The sequence below is a fragment of the Vombatus ursinus genome, unplaced genomic scaffold (assembly GCF_900497805.2).
Source record: "Vombatus ursinus unplaced genomic scaffold, bare-nosed wombat genome assembly UNPS02009918.1, whole genome shotgun sequence".
NCBI lineage: Eukaryota > Metazoa > Chordata > Mammalia > Diprotodontia > Vombatidae > Vombatus > Vombatus ursinus.
The window spans coordinates 45,529-60,907 of NW_020949696.1; the positions used below are offsets into that span (position 1 = coordinate 45,529).

The 15,379-nt window shown below is 52.5% G+C and overlaps 1 protein-coding gene across 1 annotated transcript; it reads right to left on the reverse strand.

Annotated features, from left to right (window-relative positions):
- Positions 1-2,913: 2,913 nt before the first annotated feature.
- AES (amino-terminal enhancer of split) lies at positions 2,914-15,229 on the reverse strand. Its single transcript, XM_027853118.1, has 8 exons — positions 15,208-15,229; positions 14,987-15,108; positions 14,670-14,767; positions 12,586-12,649; positions 11,558-11,602; positions 8,382-8,444; positions 5,941-6,015; positions 2,914-4,017 (listed from the first exon to the last, which is right to left on the reverse strand). The coding sequence occupies exons 1-8, from the start codon at positions 15,227-15,229 to the stop codon at positions 3,796-3,798; spliced, it is 711 nt and encodes a 236-aa protein (XP_027708919.1). The 3' UTR covers positions 2,914-3,795.
- Positions 15,230-15,379: the final 150 nt, after the last annotated feature.

Sequence of the window (15,379 nt, forward strand, 5' to 3'; positions counted from 1 at the left end):
TTTTGTGTTCTAAGGGCCCTCCCAGTTCTGACATTCTCTGTTCTAAGGGCCCTCCCAGCTCTGACATCCTGTGTCCTAAGGGCCCTTTCAGCTCTGACACTCTCTATTCTAAGGGCAGGCCCAGTGCTAACAATCTCTATTTTTCTCTCTGTCCTAGTCTCTCCCTCACCTCTTTTCTGTCTCTCAGGCTTATATGTTCTCTTTTCTCTTTACTCTCTTCCCATAATTCCTGGCAAAACCCACATCCCTCCGGGGATTTAAATCCCCACTGTCTTCCCAGGGAGGATTTCAGCTAGTCTCCACCAACTCTTCTGATTGGAGTTCCTCCTCTCTGACCGTACCCACCTCCTTGCTCAGCATTGGAGAAGGAGGTTCACTGAAGGGATGGGAGCTTGGGATGGGATGAAGGCTGAATATAGAAAGCTTTGTGTAGGATGGGGTCTCACTGAGGGGACAGAAAGCTTAGTGAGGCAAGAGGAGTCTCTGTGAGGGGGATGATTGCTTAATGAGCGAACAAGGACTCAGTGAAAGTGATGGGGGAGCTCAGTGAGAGGACAGGGCCTTGGTTTGAGGCGGGGGTCACTTGTTAACAGGATGTAGCCTAAATGGAGGGGGAGTGCTCAGGAAGGAGAATATGGGCTCAATGAGTAAAATGGAGGGGATATGTAAGAAAACTGGGATCCAGGAGGGGGTTGGGGTTCAGTGAAAGGGATAGGAACCCGGTGAGGAGGTGGGAACTTAGGGGGGCTCAGGCAGATGGGGGCTTGGTAAGGAGATAGGGGCTCAGAAAAGGTGGTGAGGAGATCGTATGAGAGGGAGATTTTGTGTTCACACAGTAACAGGGTTACGCTTGCCCCCCTCCTCTGATCTCTTCTCTTCCTTCCCATCCCCCCAATTCAGTCCAGGCAAGGCCTGTTGCTGAGTGCAGATGAATTATTGATGCCTCCTGGGCTCAGTGGGGTGATGGATGGCGAAGCCACTGCTGTCTGACCCCCCTCCTCCCCCTTCCCTCCCTCGAACAGCCCAGCCCTGGCTGAGAGCCCCTGGGAGCTGCCCCACTGGGCCTGAGCTGCCTTGGAGATGTCCCCCCTCCCCTCACCAGACTCATTAACGGAAGGCCCTGCGGAAGGGAAGCCGATTAGCGGCTCAATTAGCCACGTTCCGCCTGGGAGCTGAGCACCAGCCTCCCGCAGCCACAGCCGGGAGGGGTCAGGCTGGGATGGCGAGCCAGGCCCCAGGCCGCCAACCCCAAGTCTTAGAACATAGCTTGCCACAATTAGGGGGGCTCTTAGAACACAGGATGTCAGACAGGGCAGGGCCCACAGACACTGAGTCAGGAGGGCCCTTAGGACACAGAATGTCAGGGCTGGGAGGGCCCTTAGAACATAGAATTTCAAGGCTGGGGGGGGGGCGCTTAGAACACATCAGAGCTAGCAGAGAATTTTGAGAAAATGTAGTCTTAATGCCCTCACATTTCAGAAATAGGTCCATTTGAGAAGAAAAAGAGTTCTTCCCAAGGTCAAATAGCAAACTAGTGGAAAAGCCAATTTCAAGGTCTCTCCATCTCTAGTGAAGGATTCTTCCTACTATACCAAGCTGTCTTCTCTCCAAAAATGCTGATGGCATCATCTACTTTGCAGCCTCCCATCGATCTCCTGTCCCTTCCAGGGGCATTACTGACCCTAACCATCCTCCTTTCCAGTCCCTCATCCCCACCACCTTTCTGGATGGATCTGGCTCATAAAGCTTTGGCCAGGAAAATGTAGCCCCTGGACGATGGAGGTGCCTGGGATGTGGAGCTCGGAGTGCCATGGTCAGATGTGAACACCTGCTGGAACTTGTCTCCAGGATGGATTGACTTCATGTCAGCTGACAGGGAAAGCTGCTTGTTGGGCCAGGGCAGAGGAAGGCAGAGAGGTGGGGATTGGAGGGAGAACCTGCCTGCAAGAGGATCAGACCCCAGAGGGTGGAGAAGTTGGAGGCTGGGTATCTGGAAATTTCAGACACAGGAAGGGAAAGAACCAAACAGCTCTTAATTAGGTTGGCTAAGGGCTCCATCAGGAACCATCCCTCCTCCTAACATTGAGACCATCAGCTTGCCTACAACATTCCGGCTACGACAGAGCATAGCCATCATTCCAAGGGAGGTTGTGGGTGGGAAATGGGGGGTGGGGTGAGAGGAAAGGCTGATGGCACCATTCGAGAGAGGCCTTCTTTCCCAGAATCTTTTTCTGTAAGTGACTACACAAGATCCTGGTTTCTCTGTAAAGATTCTCAAAGATCAGAGTTGGAAGGAACTGGTGAGAAAATATGAAAGGTATAAAGTAACTCCACAGAATCAGGACCTGAAGGGGTTGGGGATATCGCCTAGTCTAATCCTGCCTCCCCATTTTATAGAGGCAAACATTGAGGCCCAGAGAGTGGAAGACTTCTCCAAGGTCCAAGGAGGGGTAAGGACAGATTCAAAGCAAGAATCCCGAGCCACCGAAGGCAAAGAACAGAGCCAGAGGTCTGTTGAAGGGTGGAGGCCATTGGTAGCCAGGCCTCTTAAGAGACCTTGGAGAGCTCTCTTAATTGGACAGCCCCAAGCGTCTGCAGAGCCTCAGGCCCACCAGGCAGAGTGGGCAGGGAGGGCGAATAGGCCAAACCAGTTCAACAGAAAGATGAGGAAGAGAACCTTTAAATGTGTACACAAGCTGCCAGAGAACTGGAGCCCTCTAACCACAGCACAGGCTACCTCAAGTGAGAGCAGAGTTGCCCATCCAGAGGTATGTGAGCAGAAGCTCAGTCTGAGGCTGCACAGGACAGGTAGCTTAGCTTGGAGGTCCCACACACAGCCCCTGGGGCTCACAGGGGAAGCCTAGGCAAACTAGCAGGCTGCAGACTCCAGGGATGACAGCAGGAGGCGGGCACTTTAAACCAACCATCTCACATCTTTATTTGAAAGGCACAGCTAGTACAAGCTTAGTATACAGTGTCTCCATTCCTCCTCTGTATTAGGTTAATGAACACCAGAAGCTGACAAGTTTATCTAAAGGACTATATACAAACACGAAATTGGGGGGAAGGGAAATGGGGCTTTTTTTTTTTTTTTTGGTGAATTTTTTTTTTGTTTCTTCTTTTTAAAAGACAGGCTAGCAGACTGAAAGAAAACCAGACAAATGTGGTACCCTCATCTTTATTTGTGGGCATGGGGTGGGGGAGGAAGCAGGTCCCCCAAGCCCTCTCCACCCAGCCTCCCCTCGCCTACTGCTGAGCTCTCTCCCAGTGCCTGGCCCAAAGCAACGGGGCTCAGGTCCCAGGTTAGGTGGTGATGGAGCAGAGCCTGGGAGGAGTCAGGCAGGCAAATGGCAGGAGGGAGGAAAGGAGGAGAGGAACAAGGTAGAGCCTCTACATGGGGGGATGGAGGGGAGGAACCCGGGGCCGGCTGGCATCCGTGATTGCATGCAGTACCAGGAGGGGACTGGGGAACTGCTGTGCTGGGTGCGCAGCAAACAGGCCGAACGGGGGGAGCGGGGAAAGGGGGGTCGGTTACATATGTGCACAGGGAAGGGGGGGAGGCGCGCTTGGAGCTAAGGTGGGTTCATTCTTTTATTCCCTTCCGACCCGGTCCGGTCCCATTCACACCCCAAGGGATTTAGGGGAAGGGGTAAGGGGCTGGCAGGGGGCAGGGGAGCGGTCAAAGCTATGGAGCTGGGGGCAACGTCTTAGATGGGCCAGCTGGCACTGAGGTGCCAGGGTGCCAGCAGCCACCATAAATACCAAGCTTTTTCCCCCACTCCCGGTGCTGTGCCTCTAATCTGACTTGTCACCATCGTCGTCCTGATGGGCATCCCCATCATGCCCGTTCTTATCCTCCTTAGAGAGGTGGGCCTGAGAGCCCAGGGCAGAAAGGGAGAGGAGGCCAGTGCCTGCGCTGACAGCTGGCAGCGATGGAGGCTGCAGGCCCACGGGCAGCGGAGTCAGGGGCAAGGCCAGGGCCTGGAGCTGGGACAGCTGGTGAGCCTGGAGCTGCTGCTGCAGGAAAGGAAGGAAGGAGATAAGGACAGGAAGAAAACAGGGAAAAACAAAAATCCTTACAAAACACCACCTGGAGATACGTCCAAAGAGGTAGTTGGGGGGCAGGCAATAAGGATCGGGACAGGAGACAGGCTGGTGGGTGGTACTAATCTTCACTCTGTCAGACTTCACGGTGTGACTTTGGGACAGGGCCTTCCCTGCCCTGGGTCTGTTTCCCTAGCTGTAAAATGAAGGCACTGAATCTATGTTTCTTAAGGTCCCTTCCATCTCGAACATTTCAAGATTATCTATTCTAAGGGCCCTTCTAGCCCTGGTAGTCTGCCCTGCGCCAGACAGTTCTTATGACTCACTAAGTCTACGGATCAAATCATCACCTTCTGGAAAGACTGGGAGGGTGGGCAATTCCTTCACTGGTTAAACACGCCACTCTACCCTCTCCACAGGAGCCAGTCTGGACTCTTCAGGCAGCCCCAATGGGTCTCTCTCCCTGCAGCCAGCAGGACATGTGTCCACCCTAAGCCAGCTCCTTATGCCTGGAATGACCTGCCCTGCTCCCATTCCCAACCACTAAACTGTCCCCCTCCTACCAGGCCCCTCAGCTGCCCCCTTCCTAAACCCCTATCCCCAAGAAGAAGAGATCTTCTCCCTCTGGCTCTCTTCTGTGCACTGGGGTCTATCTGTGGCGTGATTCTGGGTGTTTTAGCCTCTCTCCTACACTGCAAGAAAGCAGGAGACCACAGACTGGAAACTGGGCACTCAGTCTAATCCTGTTTTCAAAGGCTCACAGAGGGCCGGTTGTTTGCCCAAGGCCCCACAACTCCAAATAATGCTCCCTTTCCACTGCCATCCAGGTCGGGACATTGGAATCTTTTTTGATCTTTATTCCTTCTTTCTTCTCTTTTCTAAGGCACTGAGCATGCAGTCCTAGAGTAAGCTCTCAATATCGACTGAATGAAGGGAACAAAGTCAGCGTGCTTGGCTCCAAGATTTGACTTGGGGGCAGGGCACAAGGTCGCAGTTTTAACTGCTGGTCTGCTAACAATAAAGCATCTTCCTCAGGACAGCTCTGCAAGGGAGAGGACTTAGCCTTAACAGTTCCCTTTACAGATGAGCAAACTGAGGCCTAGAGCAAGAGAGTCCTTGTGCATGGAGACAGGCAGCAGCAGAGCTGGGGACTCAGACCCAGGGCTCTGATCCCAGAGCTGGAATCTTTGGAGGCTGAAATGAAATGCTTCCTGGGCTTTTAGTCGATGGGGAAACTGAGGCCCAGAGAGGGTAAGGGGTTTGTACATACTAATTCAGAAATCTCTGAGGCAGCCTTGGGGTTTTCTGGAGGTCAAGTGAAAATTTCTTCATAGCCCTTTAAGGCTAACAAAGTGATTTTACACCTATTATCTCAATGAATCCAAACAACTCTCCAAAGTGGATATTATTATCCCCATTTTGCAGATGTGAAAGTGAAGCCCAGAAAAGTTGGACTCAGTTCTTCCAGCCTCCAACCCAGTGCTCTATCCTAGGTACCACTTTCTGTACCCAAAAGCTGCTTCATGTGTCATAGGACAACAGACTCTTGTTCTTAGTGCATCAGACCCAGAAGGGCCCTCAGAGATCACAGGGATTAATCTCCAGGTTTTGTAAGCAGGGAAACGGAGGCACAGACTGAAGCAGGGATAGGCCCATGGTCACACTAGGGCACAACTGGGACTCAAAACCTGCCTACGCCTGCCTCTCCCAGAGGCCCACCTCAGAAAGATTGAGAGTCTCCAGAGAGAAGGTGGGGATGGGGTGTGGTGGATGAAAGTTTCTGGAGCCCTCCCCAACTCTTCCTTTAGGTATGCTGGTTGATGGAAGCTGTAGTGCTATGTAAACTGGAGCTAAGAGGCTACCTGTCCCCAAGGTCATGCTTGTTGAGACACATACCCGGATGATGGAGTTCAGCTCTGGAGCAGTTACCTGCTTGGCTCGCTCAATCGCCCCCAAGACCTGTTGTTGGTGCTAGGGAGACAGAAGGGGGGTGGGATAGAGAAAGAGGTGTTAACTTGCTTCCATCTGCTCCAACCCCCAGTCTCGCACAGTGCTGGAATCACAGGATGTCAGAAAGCCAGACGGACAGGAGCCTGAGAGGTCACCAGCCAGCTCCCTGCAAGGACGTTTCCATACAGCCTCCCCACCATCACAACATACCTCTTTGGACAACATGGGGACTCTTCCTCCCCAGCCCCACTGCTTCCCTCTTCTCCCCAGAGCTCATGTTCCTATGGTTAGTGCCTTCAGGTTTACAAAATGCTTTCTTCATAACCTTTGCAGGGTGGCATCACTCCCATTATACAAATGGGAAAATGCAGGCTCAGATTCTAACCCAAGTTCAAAGCCCTTTCATCTCATGACTCTTCTAAGTCCTAAGTGTGTATGTGTGTGTGTGTGTGAGTGTGTGAGAGAGAGAGAGAGAGGGGGAGGGAGGGAGGGAGAGAGGGGGGGAGAGAGAAAGAAAGAGAGAGAGAGAGAGAGAGAGAGAGAGAGAGAGAGAGAGAGAGAGAGAGAGAAAGAGATATCTTGGGCCCCACAGCAGGCAAGATGCCACTAGAAATACAGAATACAAGAGAACCAGAAGGATCCAAGAGTAGATCCACTCATCAGGGACCACTTTGGGATTCCCATGACATCCTTTTTAAAAAATGATACTTTTTAGAACACAATCCCTAATTATCATGCCCCACACTGCAGTTGTTTTACAAGGTGGAAAGGAAAAAAAAATCTCCCCAGCATCTGATGTTTCTCAATAGCTGAGTGGCATTTATAGACAGCCCTTTAAAGTGTGCAAAATTTCCTAACAACCCTGTGAGTAAAGTACTTGCCTCCCATTTCACAGATGAAAAGACCGAGACTCAATGATACATACAGCTTGGTTCAAGGTAACAAAGCTAACAAGTGTGGGAGGCAACATCTGAACCCACATCTTCTGGATTCCAAGCCCAGCACTCAGTCCCCATGCCAGGAAGCAATCTCTTTCGAATACAAAGTGATTCCAGTGTGGTTGGCACAGAGAAGGCATAAAAACCTCAACGTTTGTTGACTGATTCCCTCAGCAGATTACAAATTATCCACTGCTTGTGAGGCTGAGAAAACAAAGTTCTGATGGACCCAAGCCACCAGGGATCTACGTGGTCCCTCCAGCCACCCCGATCTCCAGATTAACTGTTCCTCCTCCCAAATGTCTCTGCCAGGAAGTCTTTGTCATCCATGTTCTGGGTGGGCCAGATCCCCAGATGTCTGTGGAAGGCCCCTGCGAACAGCCTTGAAGGCCAATACCACTTATGGAGGTAGAGCAGGAGACACTTGTGGCCAGAATAATGCTCATGGGGTCTTTACCCAAGCTTCCTCCTATGCTGGACAGCCCAGATACCATTTGGAGAGGACCCGCCTTCTATTTCCCTAGTCACATTAGCATGACTTCACAATTCCCACAGTGCTTAAGAATTACAAAAACATGTCCTGGAAGGAAGGCAGTTATTTACCCCCATTTTATAGATGAGGAAATGAGGCTCAGGGAGGCGGCAGTGACTGGCCCAGAGTCCCACAGCCTGTAAAGGCAATTTTGAAAATACAGTAGTTCTTCCTATAGCAACTTTAATGTTTATAAATGCTCTTTCCTCACAGCATCTCTGCAAGGTAGGGAGTGATAACATCACCATCTTCATTTGAGAGAGGAGGAAACGAGGCAGAGGCAAAAAGCAGCTTGCCCCAGATCACTAGGAATAGCATGCACGTGATATTCTTAGGGTTTGCAGAGCTTTTGACATGTTATCTGATATTCACAACAATCCAGAGAGGTGGGAGCTGTTATTATCCTCATTTTACAGATGGGGAAACTGAGACAGGCAGAGGTTAAGTGACCAACCTAGGGTTACACAGCTCTTGATTGTCTGGGACAAGAATTGAACTCACGTCCTCCTGACTTAGGTCCGACACTCCATCTAGCTGGGATACGTAGCTGGTGACTATTCCCAGACAGGAAACAAAAATGCCAGGGAAGAGAGAAGATGGGCATTCCCCGAGAGTCAGAAGGATGGAGTCAGAAAGATGGATAGCTTCCAAATGCTAGTTGGCTCTCAGATTGTCTCCCCTTCTCCTAGCCCTACCCTGGCCTCAACTTTTTCCCAATTCCAATCTTGCTTCAGCCTTGGTCCCAGGGGACTGGGCCCCCGGCTGATGGGTCTCCGCCACCTCCACAAGTGGGCCACCTAGGAAAGGAATGATTCCTACAGGATTCCCGGGGAAGGAGTGAGATGCTGGGATGTGTGATTTGGCTGCCCTCTGCTGGCCCAATTCCAGGAATCCTGGGGGGCTGTGGCTCCCCTTACCTCTTGTGAAAGGTAGGGCAAGACTTGAGCACAAATTCCATTGAGCCTCTTGACGATTTCAGCCTGAAACACAGAAGGTCTTTGATGATGGGTAGGGAAGAGCCTGGCCTTGGGGGAAGTCGAGGGGGGGGGGGGGGGTCAGTCGAGGGATGGGGGGGGGGGGGATGTCAGGAAAAGGTGCTTCAGATCTGGTGAAAACAAAACCAACCAAGATTCAGGCTTCCCTTAAAGATGGGGGTGAGGGCAGGGACAGGGCCTGAGGCTGAAAGGCAAGTTATGCTTTCTCAGAGGGACAGTGACCACAGAATGACAGTATCTCAGAAATCAAACTTCTGAGGTCACTGTGTGCCCCCACCCCCCAGCCTTCCCGACAGCTCCTGCTTCCACACATCCAGGGACACCCTGCTCCCCAAATGGGCCTTTGCTGACCTGGAGCTGCTCCTAGTGCTGCTTTCAGGTACCACAGAAACCCTATGACTTTTCTCTTTGCCCTACGAGACTCTTCAGGTACTTGAAAACTGGTGACCGTGCACCCTGATTTTGCATGTTCCTTTAGCTAATTCTCAAGGGGCATGCTTAGAGAGAGCCTGGAGAGCACCCAGAGAAGGGTCTGCAGCCCCTGCCACTTGGGCATGGGTGGAAGGAACTGGGCAGGGGCATGGGGCGTGAAGCCCAGAGCAGAGAGGGCTTAATGAGGGACCTGAGAGCTACTTGTGTTCCAGTACTCTCGATGTTCTCCCGTCGGAGGATTAGCTCCGCTCTGCTTGGCCTCAGATGGCAGAGTTGGGAGCAACGTGGGAGATGCCAGGCTAGGCTTCCTCACAAGAGGTGCTCAGATATGGAATGGGCTGTCCTGGTAGGAGGAGGCTTTCTCTGCTCTGTAGGTCTTTAAGCAAGCCATGACTGTGACGGTGTCACAGAGGGATTCCTTTCCATTAGTGAGTCTTGAGGATGGGGGTTTATAGACTCTCAGAGCCAAGGGGGAGGGTAGGTACAGGTTCTCTGCGGAATCCATCCTCTGTCCACCTGATCACAAACCACCTCGGCCTGAAGACCTTCAACGATCCATAAAACCTCCTCCCATCTCCCCACGTCCCGCCAGGTTGAATAAGTCTGATCCCTCCACCCCAAGAAGGTCCTTCAAACAGCTGAAAGCAACTTCCATGGGGGTTGGATCCCCAGCCTGAGGCAGGTCCCTGTGGGAGAGGAGGGGGAGGCCCTCTCCAAACTGTCCCCATCAAGCCTGGCTCAGACAGGCCCAAGGAATGGCCCAGGTCCTAGTTCCTTCACTACAGTAAGGAGCCAGGTCCTCAAAGTGTTTACTAAGTCAGCAGCGTGTGCAGGCTACTGCACTGTGCTAACGTCTAGGGAGACAAGAAAAGGCAAAGCACACTCCCTGCCCAGACTAAGGGAGGAGACAGCTTGCAAATAATTACTTCTGAACAAGAGCTCGAAAAAGGTAAAGGAAAAGCAATCTCAGGTGTTGGGGCAGGGCTCAGACCAAAGCAGCTAAGAAAACCTTTGGGACGACACCCTTTTGGGGGGCGGGAGCTCGACATTCATTTAATAAAGGAGAAGAGATCTTCCCAAAGGCCCTTCCCTCCTCCAAGGTCTTCCTGTGATACCGGGGAGCCTTGACAACCAAATGTCACATCTGGCAGGTAAGGACAGGGGGACACGGACACCTTCTGAGGCTGGCAATCCATGGACAGCCATTCTCTCATTTGATCCTCAAAACCACCCATCCTATGACACAGGCTATCACTACGCCCATTGCACAGATGAGTAAACTGAGGCTCAGAGAGGTGGAGCATACTGTCCTGTGTTCAGGCAGCTCTAACAAGCAGGTCAGAGGGGGGGATTCAACCCCAGGCTTTTCCTGTGCTCCTTTGACCAGACCCTACACTAAGCTGGACGGGCCTAGGTTAGAGGCTGATGCCTCATTATCTTTGCTCACCATGGTGGTCACATATAGCAACTCTCAAAGGCCCTCTGAGAAGCTGGAGAGCAAAGACCTCCACTGAGGGCCTCAGAGATCCCTGAAGCAACACAATAAATCAAATCCAAGGGAATGTGCTCCCTGAAATGGGTAAGAAGGCTGACCAGGGAGCCCAGTGACTCAGGAGGCACTAAGCCATAGAAAAGATTCTGCCCACCAAAACTATGTGGGTACTTTGAGATCATTTGTCCAAACAGATGAGGGCTGGGCCCAAAAGAAATGGTTAGTGAAGTCTGTTTGGGAGCTGAGACTCAAACACAAGGCTCCTGACTTCAAGTCTGGAATCCTCGGAAGTCTAATTTGCTTTTTCCTCATCTGTAAACAAGGCGGGAGAAGAGTCATATTTACAACAAATGGGAATTTAGAACAGGGAATATCAGAGCCAGGAGAGGGGAGAAATGCAAGAAAATAGACTGCCCAAAATGCCAGGTTTAAGGAGGGCAGGATGTAGAAAGCAGAATGCCAGATTTGGGGCAGAGAAGAAACCTCAGAAAACAATGAGCAATGGGGAGGGGGAGCAGGAATGGACCACATACCACTGACTATCAGAACTAGGAGGGACCTTAGCAGCAGCCTTCTGGTCTAGTCTAACCACCTCATTTTGTCACTGGAGATACATGCCTGAGGAGGGGAAGGGCCTCACAGTTCTAAAGCCCAGGGCTGGGGACCAGTGTGGTCCCAGGGAAGCCGCAGACTCCAAGTAGCAGCAGTCAGCAGAGAAAAAGGGGGGAGGAATCTAATTCCCCTATGCCCAGCAAAATGAGCCAGGCCCCTCAGAGTTCAGTTCCAGATTGGCCTAACGGACAAATACCCCTAGGGCTGAGTGCCCCTTCTTGCTGGCCCACGTCAGAAGCAGGGAGAGCCCCCACCCCCATCGCCAGGTGTGTTCAGACAAGGGGTGCTTTGTAGCAGAGTCAGGTTCTGAGGCCACTTGGCCACTGTCCCTGGAGAGATGCCCCTCATCTCCCTCCCCCTTCCTATCGAGGGAAACTTCTCCAAGGGTGGCCAGAGAACAAACCCCAGGGGGCCCCAGGAACAGGGTGGAGGTGGTAACGAGAGCAGGGCTGGGGTGGCTGCCAAAGTGAGTGAGTGAGTGGTTCCTACCTGGAGGGAGGCAGGTGGGAGGGCAGAGAAAGGAGGGAGGGACTGATGGGGGTGGCTACAAACCAGATCTTACCTGTTTGTGCATTTCAATGTTGAGACCATAGGACATCTCGTAATACTGCAACAGAGAAGGGAAAAGAAGCAGGCAACAGTTCAGGGCTGGCCCTTACTCAGTCCCATGAGTTCTGTCCAACAATCACAGACCAAGAGAACCCCAAGGGACCTGAGGACCAAGCTGGTCCAATCCTTGTCTCTCAGAAGGAGGCCCAGCAAGACCAGAGGTCACACACAGCTAGCTCACAACAGAACTGGGACTCATTCTACAGGTAGAGAAGGTGAGAATCAGAGAGAGGACACAGTGACACAGTGAGAAAGACGGGTGTACCTGGGTCATGAATCCCAGTCTCCTGCCTCCAGGCTAGGGCTCTTCCTCCTTATGTGGGGCATTCCTTACCAGCTGTCTGGTACCAAGGGGTTAAGTGACTGGGCAGGGGGGTAGAGGGAGAGTGTGCACAGAAAGCCAGGCCTGAATTATTCATATCCAAGTGCCGGTGAGCTTACCCCACCCCATGTCCGCGCTAGGCGGGCAGACAGCCCAGCCTCCCAGGCAGCAGGGCCCGGGGTGAGCTGGCAGGCCTGCTCCAAAGCCGGGCCCAGCCTGCCACGCCGTGGTTTGGCACTTGGGCTCAGGGCCCTACCCTGCTGCGCCAAGCCAGCAGGCTTGCCTGGGACCAAGGCCAGGGAGTAAAGGCCTGGGGTTTGGCTGCGGCTGCTTACTTCAACTCCTTCATCAGTGACTCCTGAAAACTTCCTAGCTACCCCCTCACCAAAGCTGATTCTAAGCCCCCGTGCCTTTCTGATGGCAGAGGTGGGAGGCTCCCCAGACAGGCGCTGTGGCCTGAATCCCCAAAAGTTGCCTTTGTTGTGCCTGGGCCAAGGCCTCTGAAATCCTCCCCTGGAAGCTCTGACTGAATATCAGAAACATATGTTCCCACCACTGCCGCAGCCATGAGTGTGGGCCTTGAATGTCGCCCTGCTCCTGACCTCACCTGAGGGGGGGCAGTGGGATGGCACTAGCTCTGCAGGGGGCCTGGGACATACCATGACGTAGTGACGCTGCATCTCCGACTTCTCACTGGCCAGCTTGTCACACTCCAGTTTCAAGCTTTGGAAAGAGAAAAACAGGAGGAGGCCTGGCGGTGGGCGCCATTTACAAAGCACTCCCCAATCTACAAAGGTTTGCAAAGCTGGCCTCCAGTTTATTAAGTGTCTTGCTGGTTTACAAAGCACTTCATGGCATCTGGGGAAACTCAGAGAGAATTCAGAATTGGGGGGCAGGAGGGGGGAAGGAGAGACTTCCCCCCACAGGCCAGTGGGGCCTGTGCCAAGGATCTACTGGATCTTCAGCAGGGGAACAACGGCAGGCCAAGCCTCCGAAGGTTTTCCTGGCATCAGAAATGGGTTCCTGAGCGCAAAAGCACCTGATGCTCAAGTAGGTGGGAGGGAAGCAGCAACTCATCCTACAGGGGCACCTCCCCCTGCCCCAGGGGACCCTCACTCCCCAGCCCAGCCCCTCCCATTTCTTTATTTAGAAATCAAAAAAGCCTCATTTCCATGTTATCCGGTGCAATAAACAAGCCCAGTCGTCTCTGGGGGCCCCTCCCAGGCTCTAGAGGGCCATAATCCAGGTCTTGGGGGGAGGGGGGAAGACAGAGGGGAGGAAGGGAGGGAAAGAGGAAGGGAGGGAGAGCAGGCAGTGGGATATTGCTGCTGGGAAAGCCACGTCCTAGCCCCCAATTTTTTTTTTTTAACAGAAGGAAGGAAAGAAAGAGATTCTATTACCCTTCTGGAAAATAATAACCCCTCATCAATTTCCTGGTAACCAAAGGGGGAGTAGGGAGCCTTCTATGGGTTAATCTATTTAAATTCAATAAGCCAGGTGATTCTAGAAGCCAGCAGGGAGACATCTTAAGCTCTAGCCCGACCCAATTTGGCATAAGCTGGGGGTGGGGGGAAGGGGAGGTATGGTTAATCACAATAATTTCATTTCTCTAATGCTTTAAGGTCTCTAAAATGCTTTCCTCAACCTAAAAAGGAGGGAGTATAAAGATTATTATCCCTTCTCTGTCTAAAAGATGGGGAAAATAAGGCCCAGAGAGGGAAGAAGCTTGTCCAAGGCCACAAACCTTGACCTCTAAGGCCTCCTTGGAAAAAGGAAGCTGAATTCACACCCTATCCCAGCCCCATTCTTTCATATCAGGGACTCGTCCCATTTCCAGCCTGGGACATCCCAAAGCCTAGAGTCTCCACCCTCCCTTCCCTGCAAACTCAGCCCTAACGTCCCTAGGCTCATGGGCAAACTTCTGGGAAAAAAGATGAGGCAGAAGACAAGGCCAGGCCTGGGAGCAGAAAGGGATGGGAGGTCCCAACTTGCACTGAGGAACTGGCCTGAGAAGAACAGGAGCCAAGGAACCAAGCAGGAAAGTCATGGGGCTAGAACTGGAAAGGTAGTCTGATATGGGTGGCAGAAAGGTAGGGAAATAACAGGCTGGCTCAGGGGGAATTCGCTCCCACCAGCCCTGGAAGGCAAGGAAGGTTTGGGTCACACAGGAGAGCCATCCCCAGGCAGCTAGCTCTAAGAATAGCAACCTTTCATATTTATATAATGCTCTGCACAATGGAAGGGACCTTACAAGGGAGGCGCTGGGAAGAGAGAGATGGAGGACCTAGGCTCAGATTCCTACTTTGTTACTCCATATGACTGTAGGCAAGTCATTTAACCCAAGGCATCATATTTGTAAAAACCGAGGATGGGGGGATGGCTTTTAAGGTCTTTGCTGGTTCTAAATCTATTAAAAGAGACAACTGATATCCAGGGAGGAAGAAGCGATTCACCAAGGTCACAAAGGGAGATACTGTCAGAGTTAAGGCAAAAATCTGGGTTCCCTGTCAATCAATTCAAATCCCAGAACATAGAAAGGTTTCTGGTGGTCACCCAATCCGTACCCCTGGAATTGGGGAAACCCAAGCTCAGAGATGGCACTTGGCCAAGGTCACACACACACTAGGTTGTTAGCCTTGTCTTTAGATCCTAGCTCAGGATTTTGCTCAAGTATGGCCCCTAATGGGGTAGGGGGAGGAGAACAGGGTACCCGGGCATTCTGGGGCTCCCAAAGCTGGCTCACCTGTGGTACTGTGCTTGTAGGAGCTGAAACTCATCTTTGATCCGGTCACAGGAATCTGAGGTTGTGAACTTTAGCTGCTGGGGCAGGTGTGAGGAGCCCTTGGAGATGTACAGGGAAGGTTAAGGCAGACACCTCCCCCTCCAACCTGTTCCAACCCCAGCCTGAATCCTTTTGGCCATTTGGGGGGGTGGGAGGGGGAGGCTAGAATCAGGATTCAGTGATAAAACTGTTCAGAAATTTTAGCGGAACCTTTCTCCCAGGGCCTAAGGAAAGGATGGGGATGGGGGTGGGGGGCGGGATATGACACTCCCTCCCACCTTCCATTTTGCTTTCAGGCTGCTGGGAGGGGGGGATGGTCGCAGCCCCCAGGCCCAGACTCCCTCCAGGCTGAAGTCAGTCAGCTGCTGCCGGGTCCCTCCCAGCTCCCAGCACCACCACCACCACCATCATCATCATCTCCTCCTCCTCCTCCTCCAGGCACTTCCTGGGCCTGCCTGCCCAGCTCTGCCCCGACAGGGCCGATGTTTACACACTCAGCTCGGCTCCCGCCCCCCCCCCATTTCCTGCTCCCCGTCCGGCCTTCACCTCCCCCCCCACAAGGCCATGCACATGGGGGGGGTTAACTGCTGCAGGGCCACCTCGCTACGACCACCTCACCATTGTTTCAAAATGAAAAAATAAAAAGCCTTTTCCCGATCGCGAACCTTCCC